The following is a 9,108-nucleotide window of genomic DNA, read 5'->3' as shown; positions in this document are numbered from 1 at the left end:
AACGGCATTTTCTAAGAGCAGGAAGGGGGGGGGGAGGGGAAACCTTCCTGAGACACCAGGGTTGCAAAATCCAGCTAGAAAGCGGCTCCATCGTGGGAAGCGGTGGTGCCAGGAAGCGCAACGCCAGGGAGGTGGCGGCGGTGCCAACGCCAGTCTGGTGGGAAGGCGGATGGAACGAAAAGGTTGCAGATGCAGGAATTCGGGACCCAGATCCCCACCTGCTGCGGCCGTCAGGGGCGGAGGAACACCCACAGCCCCGGCCCTGCTGCGCCAGGGAACTTTCTTCGCCCGGCCGCAGGGCTGGGTCACGTTGCGAAGAATCCTATTCACGTTTGCGCATTCAGAAATTAGGTCCCACCGGTTTGGGAGGGGAGTTGAGCCAAAGGAAGTGTGTGGAAGATCGCAGCCTCGGACTTTAAGCGGGAGGCCGTGAGCAGAAGTTCACAAGGGGAGTGCGATTGCCTCTGTGCCCCCGGGAACGGATCCCTGGGGCTGAGCGATTCTGAGCCGAACGCTTTTTAAGCGTTTGGTTTCGGAAGCATTTTTTAAAATGCTGTTATAAATTGTCTCGTGCTGTTTTTAGTCTGCTGATCGCCTTAAAAAAATGTGTGTTTATAGATTGGTTTTTCGTTTTGGTATATCACTTTTTAAACAATTGTGTATAGCCACTTTGGTGCGGTTATGGAGACAAAGACGCACTGAAATAAATACAAAACAAGCATTTTATTCGCTGGATCATAACCTCTGAAATGCTTTGATGCCCTCCAATAAATGATGGTTCCACTTATATGGACTGAAGGACCTGCTGATTGAGAAAATAAAAAGTGCGGAGGATGAGTCGTTTACCTGACAGTCACCTGTCCTTAAAACAAATCCTAGATTGTGTGTGTGTGTGTGTGTGGGGGGGGGGTTGTATTTACTCGCCGATGCAACAGGAGCAACCAAAGCACTCCTGGTGTGAACGGACCTTACCTCCAAGTACAGTAACGTGAATGACAAGCAAAAGGCGATCATTGTGTCGCCAGGGCGTAAATTTGCAAATCCTTTGTAGCAATTTCCCATAACATCGCGATTCTATACGAATTGCTTAACAGTAAATGCATTTGCTTTCATTGGGATTCACTTCCAGGCAAAGGGCGATTTCTACATTTTCGTTTTCTACATTCCCTTTCTGCTATAGATAATGGCAAAAATCCTGTGGATTTCAGAGGAACTTGGCTGCACATGCTTAGCTAGGGCGGCTCTTCGTAGGCATCTGACACAAATAAAAGGAGGGCTACTGCCAACGAAACTGCTCAGGCTTGGATGGCGTTACTTAATTTTTCAGCTCTAGAATAAGTCACTTAACCTCTTTAGCCTAGCTTCTGCCCTACCTATAAACAAAAACTTGGGGAGGTTGGTAACAAATAAGATAATCAAAATCTGCAGCAGGTACAAAATCGATCATATAATAATCCGTTTGCCTCAGTGTACATTAGGTAGCAATGGTGAAAGATCGGACCTTTTTTCTTTTTAAAAAATCGGCCTTTGAACTCTTTAAGAGTTCATTCAGGTCACAATATCCATGAAATTTGAAAAAAAATATATTTTCCCCCTCCTTAACCCGATCCTACTCATTTTTTTACTATATTATGAAACTTCGCCATTCAGCATTGGCTCATTTGGGGACACTATCTCGATTCTGAACACATTTCTCAGAAGTCCATTTTCACCTTGAGTGGCTGCGCAATTCTACCTACCGTATGTCTACTAAGGAGTCCCCTTGTTTTCACTTATTCTCAGGTACGTGGGGTTAGGGCTGTAGCCCGCATTAGGATGCCAGTTAATGGGAGTGAGTAATTTGGCCTTCGAAAGCAATGCGCTCCAAGGCTTCCCGCAGACATCAGGTTGGCGACCCCCGTGGGAAGCCATATGCTGGCCTGGAAAGGGATTTGACCTGATTCAGGCAGGGCTCCTCTTCTTATGGGCCCGTTTCATGCCAACTTCAGATCCCCTTTGCCTAGCGAGCAGCGCCACCCAACGCCACTACCGTAATCTCTCGTAGCGGCGCCCAGGGACCGAGTCAGTGGAAGCTGCACCAAGGCGGGCAAAAATAAAATAAAAATCCTTCCACAATCTGCAGGACTTTCCTTAGGCAGGATGCCGACTGTCCCTCGAGAGTCCCTTATTAGCTGATTTTTACTGGCTGGAAATCGCCCCCTCCCTCCCCGACGGCAAGGGGAGGAGGAGCAGCATCAGCAGCGCCCCCTGCTCAGGCGGCCAAAGCCTCTGCGACCCAGGCGGGCGCTCTTGAATGGAGCGCACGCCGCCCTTAGAGCGCAGCGTCGCCCAGGCAGGCAGAACCTCCCAGGTCTAGAGGGGAGGGGGAGTGACTCGGACAGGAGTCTTCCCCGCACGCCACCACTCGGGCTACGTGGGCTGCGCGAGGCCTCCCCCCGGTTGCCCCACGCAGATGGTTCGCTCCGCTGTGGCGCATATATATACAGTATAGCCCTGTCAGGAGACGGTCCCCTTCAAGCCGTCGAGCAGCTTCTCTCGGGGGGCGGCACGGTGGAGGGTGGGAAGCGGAGCCTTGGTCGGCGGGGTCCCACTCGCCACTCTGCCTTCCTCCTCCTTCCCGCCCCCCTTTGGCGTGTGGGGTTGGGTCATGTCTACGGGATCCCTGAGTGACACCGAGGAGCTGCCGGAGATGGACCTGAGGGGGCTACAGCTCGACTACCCGGGGCCGCACCGCTCCAAGCGGCGTCCCCGAGGCGAGCCCTGCCCTTCGGCGGGAAACTCCTCAGCCGCGGAAGAGGAGGAGGAGGAAGACGACGACGACGAGGAAGACGCGGAGACGAGCTGTGGCGGCAAGAAGAAGCGAGCCAAGGGCGCGTCCGCGGCGGGAGAAAGCAACGGCGGCGGCAGCGGGAAGCGCCCTCCGGCGTCGGGCCGCGGCGGCCCGGTAGCGGCCGAGTGCAAGCAAACGCAGCGCAACGCGGCCAACGCGCGCGAGCGAGCCCGCATGCGCGTGCTGAGCAAGGCGTTCTCGCGCCTCAAGACCAGCCTGCCCTGGGTGCCCCCGGACACGAAGCTCTCCAAGCTGGACACGCTGCGCCTCGCCTCCAGCTACATCGCCCACCTCCGGCAGCTGCTGCAAGAAGACCGCTACGAGAAGGGCTACGTGCACCCCGTCAACCTGGTAAGATCTACTCGTGGGAAGGCACCCGCCTGAGCAAAGCTGGTGTGTTGGGCACGTTAAACCAAGGGTGCTTCTGAACAAGTGCAGACCGCGCCTTTTCTGTCATGCTAGGGCTCGCACATCTATGGTTAGGTGTCAAGAGTTTGCAGAGCAGGAAGTGGTGTGTAGGCGGGTACCTCAGGCTTCTTGAATTTTAAACTCCGCACAGGGATCACAAACAAAAAGCCCCAGGGATTTAAGCTATATGGGCAACCTATAAGATCTTGAAGCTGGCATCTTCTATTTTAGGAATTCTTGTTTGGCTTTTTCCTAGACACAGGTGATTAGTTAATATGATCCATATCTGCCTATTAAGATCTAATTTGTTTTTAAAAATAGGCCTCTTGTTTTGTCAGACGAAGCAGTTAAAAATATCTGGTAGTTTACTCCTGTAGACATTAATGGCTAAGCAGCAACCCCCAGTCATTTTCTATGGCAACAAATGGAACTTTTGAGAATCATTCATTCTCTCAGTATACACAAATTACTGCAAGCTAGAAATAATGCAATAGTTGTAATAATATACATCTGTGCTGCAGACATGGGAGCTGTAGTAGCCTTAGAGTTGGAAAAGCTTCATCACCTGCTAACTATGTTGATAATGCACAGCAAAAGGCGACTCATGTGTTTTTGTGTAAGCCTCAGTGATTTGATTTAAATCTGAGGTGAGAACATTGTGGTTCCCTGCTCTCCTCATCCCTGACAGTTGGCTGTGCTGGCTGGAGCTGATGGCAGCTGGAATCCACCACTGGCTGGTGGACCAGAGATCCCCCATCCTTGATTTACATCGTATTTTGAGGGAGGCTTGAACTCCTGGCTCCTTTTTCATGTTGTCAGTAGGAGCTCTGTCTATGGATTCCCACCTGTCTGTGGATCATTCTCTTCCTGGGTTTTAAGCAGTTGTGGGTCTACTTGCACAGCAGTGGAGTGTATCTTTTGTGCTTGTCTCTGAAGCACAGTATTTTAAAGCTCTGAAATCTAACCTGTTCAATGTGCACATACTGGTAGAAAAAAACAATTGCTTCGTTGGATGAGATGATGAATCTTCATCTTGTTTAGCTTTCTCTTTCCAGCAGTGGCCAAGATGATGTTTTTGGTCAGAAGTGGAGCATGGAAGTGATGGCTGTCCTTTAATGTGTCCCAGAATAGGTACACCAGTTGCTAGCTTAATTTATAATCTCCATATTATTTTAATAATGGATTCGCTAAATTATGAATTGGGTGAGGAATTACTTTTGCCTGTCCTGACCCTACTGTTGATTTTTGCTGGATGGTCCTAATTTGAGAGAGGGGCTTCTTGCTCTTTTTCTTCATGCAGTTCCTAACTTATAAAACCTCTAACATGGTCACTGGTTTCTAAAGGACACAATCTAAATCTCTTCGGGTTTCCTCTCATAGGGAAGATGCTCTAACCACAAGTTTGCATGGTGAACATCTAAGTATTCATGGTTAGGATTAATTCCTCAGGTCCAAGAATACTGAAACAAAATACTTTTTCGATGTGGATCTGTTTCTGGCAGAATATTATTCATATGCAGATTTTACTCATGAAAGCTCTTATGATATCTTAAGCTGTCTGAGACACTTAAAATATACATCTGTGCAAAAATCTGCATTGAAGCTTAAGTTGCACTTAGTACATTCATAACTTGCCCCTCCTCTAGGGAGATCTGTCAAGTTCCAGCTTCACAGTGAGCATGTGAACTAGATCAGGCCAAAAACATCTTGTTCTTCAAGGCCATACTTAATAGCCACATGGGGATTTGAATTTGAGCTTCACATATCTGGACCCATTCACTTGAGCCACTTCTCTGTTTTAAAGACAGTTGTAGTCATTTGCAACAAATCTAATGTGTTAACAAACCGCATCAGTCTTATACACCTACATAAATGAATGCTTTAAAAAATCAATGAAAAAAATCCTAATGAACTTGAATGTAATATTATATTTAATATATATTTTGCCAATGTGTGCCAGCTCTACAGAAAGTAATGACAGGGGAGAGTGTTTAAGTTAACAACTAGGTTCTTTCTGTTCTGTGAATGGGGGTAAACTAGAAATTGGTAGCAGGCTTCAGCCCCCCCCCCCCGCCCCAGTTGCTGTCATGAGTGGTCTACTTACTCTGACAGTGTAATGTCCAGATTTCAAGGCTCTGCTTTCACAAAAAGAGAACTTGTTAAGTCAAATACCAATAACACGCAGCAGAACTTTGCCTAATCACCTTGAAGCATCAGGTAAGTTTGTAAAGAGAATCTTGCATTCTGCCTAAACATTTTGCTTGGCCAAGAGACCAAAACAAACTAAGGTAAAGCATCTTCCATTCTGCTGGACCAACATACTCCTCTGGGTTGCCTTGCCTTGCGTTATTTTGGAATAAAGCAGAGGAGAGTTATGCATACAAAACCAGATTGAGGTTCATTAGTGTATTGGCTGCAGTTAACAGTGTACAGTGTGAAAAGTTTTAAGCCTTCAGCACTTTTTCTCCCAGCAGAATCGGACACCTCAAAGAGAAAGTTAATGCAATTCAAGGGGTGCTGTGTGACTTTTAAACACCCTTTCAAGAAAATGCTTTTGAATTTTTCTTGAAATGGGGACTGGAACAGAAATAGCAGTAGTATTTTTGTTGTTTGCATATTTTCACCTTTCTGTCTAACATTGAATACTGCTTTACTTTCAGACCTGGCCATTTGTGGTTTCAGGAAGACCAGAAAGTGATACCAAAGAGGTTTCAACAACCAACAGATTATGTGGAACTACAGCTTAGTTAAAGTAAGCGATACTCTTGCTGGATATGCTTACAAAGCACCCTGACTTGTATGGACCAAAACAAACTGATGCAAAGAAATCAAGTCTGCTCAGTGTTTAAGCCCTCTCCTTGTTCATTTCGAAGGGAAAATGCACTTAAAAATATAATGAAGAAGGAAAGAGGGAGTTTGCTGAATATTCTGCTTCAGCTAAACTGGCGGGTTTGGAAAAGTATTTTTCTGCATCCTTACCTGAAGAAACTGTTCCAAAGCCTTTTTGACTAACTGAAGATATACAGGAGGACAACTCTACTAGCATTAACAGCATGGACCAAAAATATAGATTGTACAAGCTAATCCCGAACAGTGTTATTTGTATGCCAAAGGAAAGTGGTAGTCTAGACTAGTGTGCAAAACTCACAAATTTATAATATATTTGATCTTATGTTCTTGGCAGCTATGCAATAGTAAGACTACTTCTATCATTTTAGCCATGTTAAGAAACAAAAAAACCCAAAGATGAAAAGGTAGCAAGTATCCAGTTGCTCCTTTACAGCCTGCTCCACAAATGCAGTTAATCAAGTGAATTTAAGCCGAACCATATTCATTCTCAATGAAGTTGTTGGGGCTAAATTTTCTTCTATGCAAGTATGAGGTCTTAAGTAGATCATGGATCAAAGTCGTTGGTAAATTCTTGTTGGACGAGGGCGTGATCATATTTTTGTGCAGATTACTTTCAGTGGGATGCATTCAGCAAAGATGCGTGAAGTTCCCTTAACCTGAAACAGAAAGCCTGTTCACTTCAGACGGGGGAAGAAGTGCTATGCAAGAAGGTGGTACTGTACTTTTATAATGGTTTAGGAGATTTGGAACATCCAAACCTGCTGTGTTCCCCCCCACTTTTCTCAAGCCTTCGGGTATCAATCTTTCTGGAGTTCCTTTTGCGAATGATGTAGTAACCAGTATCTCAAATGTAAATAACTCTATTTTTATACATGATATTAAAAGCTTTGTTGCAAGGATACGATGAATTCTTAGTCATGGTTTTTTTGGGGGGGAACCCCAATTGCTGAAAAATCCAGAAATATTCATAGAATTGGACTTAAATGCTGCAATCTGCAGTGGAGCAAACTGATTAACAGGGTGTGTCGGAGCATTCATTGACCTTGCCTGGAATGGGAAGTTGTGTGTGCGCGCGCGCATGTACATGAAAAGGAGAGGGGTGTCACTTCATTGTGACAAGATAGTTGGCAGTATTGTTGAAAATTCTGGTAAGTAATTTTTCTTGGAGGTGGAGAAACATTGAAGTGTAAATAATTGATCTTTTGTCACTGTGGACACCAGTCCTCTTTTGCAGTTATTGATGTCCTCTTTTGCAGGTATTCATTTGCATTGGGAAAGATTCCCGAGCTTCCCCAGTTGGAAGCAAATTATTCCTCTTCCAGATCACAGATCCTGAAATGCTTCGTTTTCAAAGCATTTCTTGTGGCTTGCCTGACAGTAATAATTGGAACTGGTGATTACAGTGACATTTTGAAGATGCTTTATCCCTATAGCTCAGTCGAGACTCTCAGGGTTGTGGGTTCGAGCCCTACCTTGGGCATAAGATTCCTGCATTGCAGGGGGTTGGACTAGATAACCCTGATGGTCCCTTCCAATTCTATGATTCAATTTTAAAGAGAAAGTTAACTTTTATGAATATTTCTATGTACCAACTTAAGAGCGAAAGTTTGGGGCAAGGGGTTCTTAGTGGCAGCCTTCCTGGGAAAGCCTGTTTAAAGACTGGGGCCCCTCTGGAATAGCCTTGAGGCTCAATGCGCTGTTGCTGGACAGCAAAAATGACTGCCTCCCACAATAACATTGGTGGAAAAAAACTTTTTTTGTGCATAAGTATTTCTGGTTCCACTCCTTGAACTTCATTTCACCTCCAGATAGCATTCTTTATGGACAATTGTTTTTACAACACATTGATCCGGTATTCACTAAACAAGGTTGAAATCAATTAATTGTATTGTACAAATTACAATGCATTGCATAGCTTTACCTTCGAGTTTAGGTTATGTGATAAAAGAACATGAAATAGTGACTTCTGCTGTACTTGGAGAATTACTGTTGAAGAAAGGTGAGCAATACAACATTTCCTTATTCACATAACTCTTGTCTACTTTCCCCTTCTGCAGAGAAAAATCAAATAGCTAAATCAAATGCTTTCATTTGACATAATAAACATTGGGCTCACTTTTTTTTGCAGCCACAGTGAACGAGAGAGAGAGAGAGAGAGAGAGAGAGAGAGAGAGAGAGAGAGAGAGGGGGGGGAGGGAGGGAGGGAGGGAGGGAGGGAGGGAGAGAGAGAGAGGGAGAGGAGGTTGTTCAACTATTTCTATTAGGTGCTGTGTGAAAAGCTTATTTCTTCCTCTGGAACTGAGCCCAGCTGCAGTTAGGTAACAACTCTTAGAGATTGGAGAAACAAGAGAAAGAATAAAACAGTTTAAATAACTTATACTGGAATGAGTGTGAAGCAGTTAAATAGGGATGTGAGCTGGGGGTACATTAAGGTTTGGATCTTAACTAGGCTTCCACGAATGGAAAGTCTCTTCTTGTTCATGAATGCAACTGAGATCATCAGCTGGCAGAAACAGCATGACAGTTCCCCCTCATTTTCCTTGAGCTGGCTTCCAGGCAGCTCCAGAGGGAGGGGGGGGGGTTGCTAGCGTTCTTTCTCCCTTCCAGTAAGCAGGAATTTCCCAGGAGTCGAACTCTGCTCGGAGACTACTTTGGCCACTAGGACCAAACTGAGGGTCCTAGCCATTTTTTTCTTTTTGCATGAAATAGCATGGTTCTATATTTATCATTTTTGCAAAAACAACAACTATACTGCAAACATTAAGAGCAATGAAAAACATAAAAACAACAATAAAATTGCATTCTTAAAAAGTATAATAAGCATGGCAAATCAAAAGATTGTATGAATACATAAACACAACTAGATCACCTCTTTGGGAATGCCTGTGTGAACAGATGAGTTTTAAGCAGGTGCCTAAATAATAGGTCTGCAGGTGCTTGCCTGATGCACATTGGACGCGCATCCCAAAGGGAGATTGCCACCACATAAAGGCCCTGGTTTTACAAAGATGAACCTTGGA

The 9,108-nt window shown here is 45.3% G+C and overlaps 1 protein-coding gene across 1 annotated transcript; it reads left to right on the top strand.

The window, feature by feature from the left end:
• The first annotated feature begins 2,471 nt into the window (after positions 1-2,471).
• Positions 2,472-6,987, top strand: MSC (musculin). The gene is made up of 2 exons (XM_035125544.3): positions 2,472-3,181; positions 5,899-6,987. Exons 1-2 carry the CDS (start codon positions 2,648-2,650, stop codon positions 5,983-5,985), a joined length of 621 nt encoding a protein of 206 aa, XP_034981435.3. The 5' UTR covers positions 2,472-2,647; the 3' UTR covers positions 5,986-6,987.
• Positions 6,988-9,108: the final 2,121 nt, after the last annotated feature.

This window comes from Zootoca vivipara, chromosome 8 (assembly GCF_965207765.1).
Source record: "Zootoca vivipara chromosome 8, rZooViv2.hap1.1, whole genome shotgun sequence".
Lineage (NCBI taxonomy): Eukaryota > Metazoa > Chordata > Lepidosauria > Squamata > Lacertidae > Zootoca > Zootoca vivipara.
Note: the sequence above shows the minus strand (reverse complement) of the source record. Positions and strands in the feature narration are given on the sequence as shown.

Excerpts from the sequence above, each read along its gene's own strand:
- MSC (XM_035125544.3), top strand. The coding sequence starts at position 2,648 with ATGTCTACGGGATCCCTGAGTGACACCGAGGAGCTGCCGGAGATGGAC. Across the intron at positions 3,182-5,898 it reads ACGTGCACCCCGTCAACCTG|ACCTGGCCATTTGTGGTTTC; the intron begins GTAAGATCTACT and ends CTTTACTTTCAG.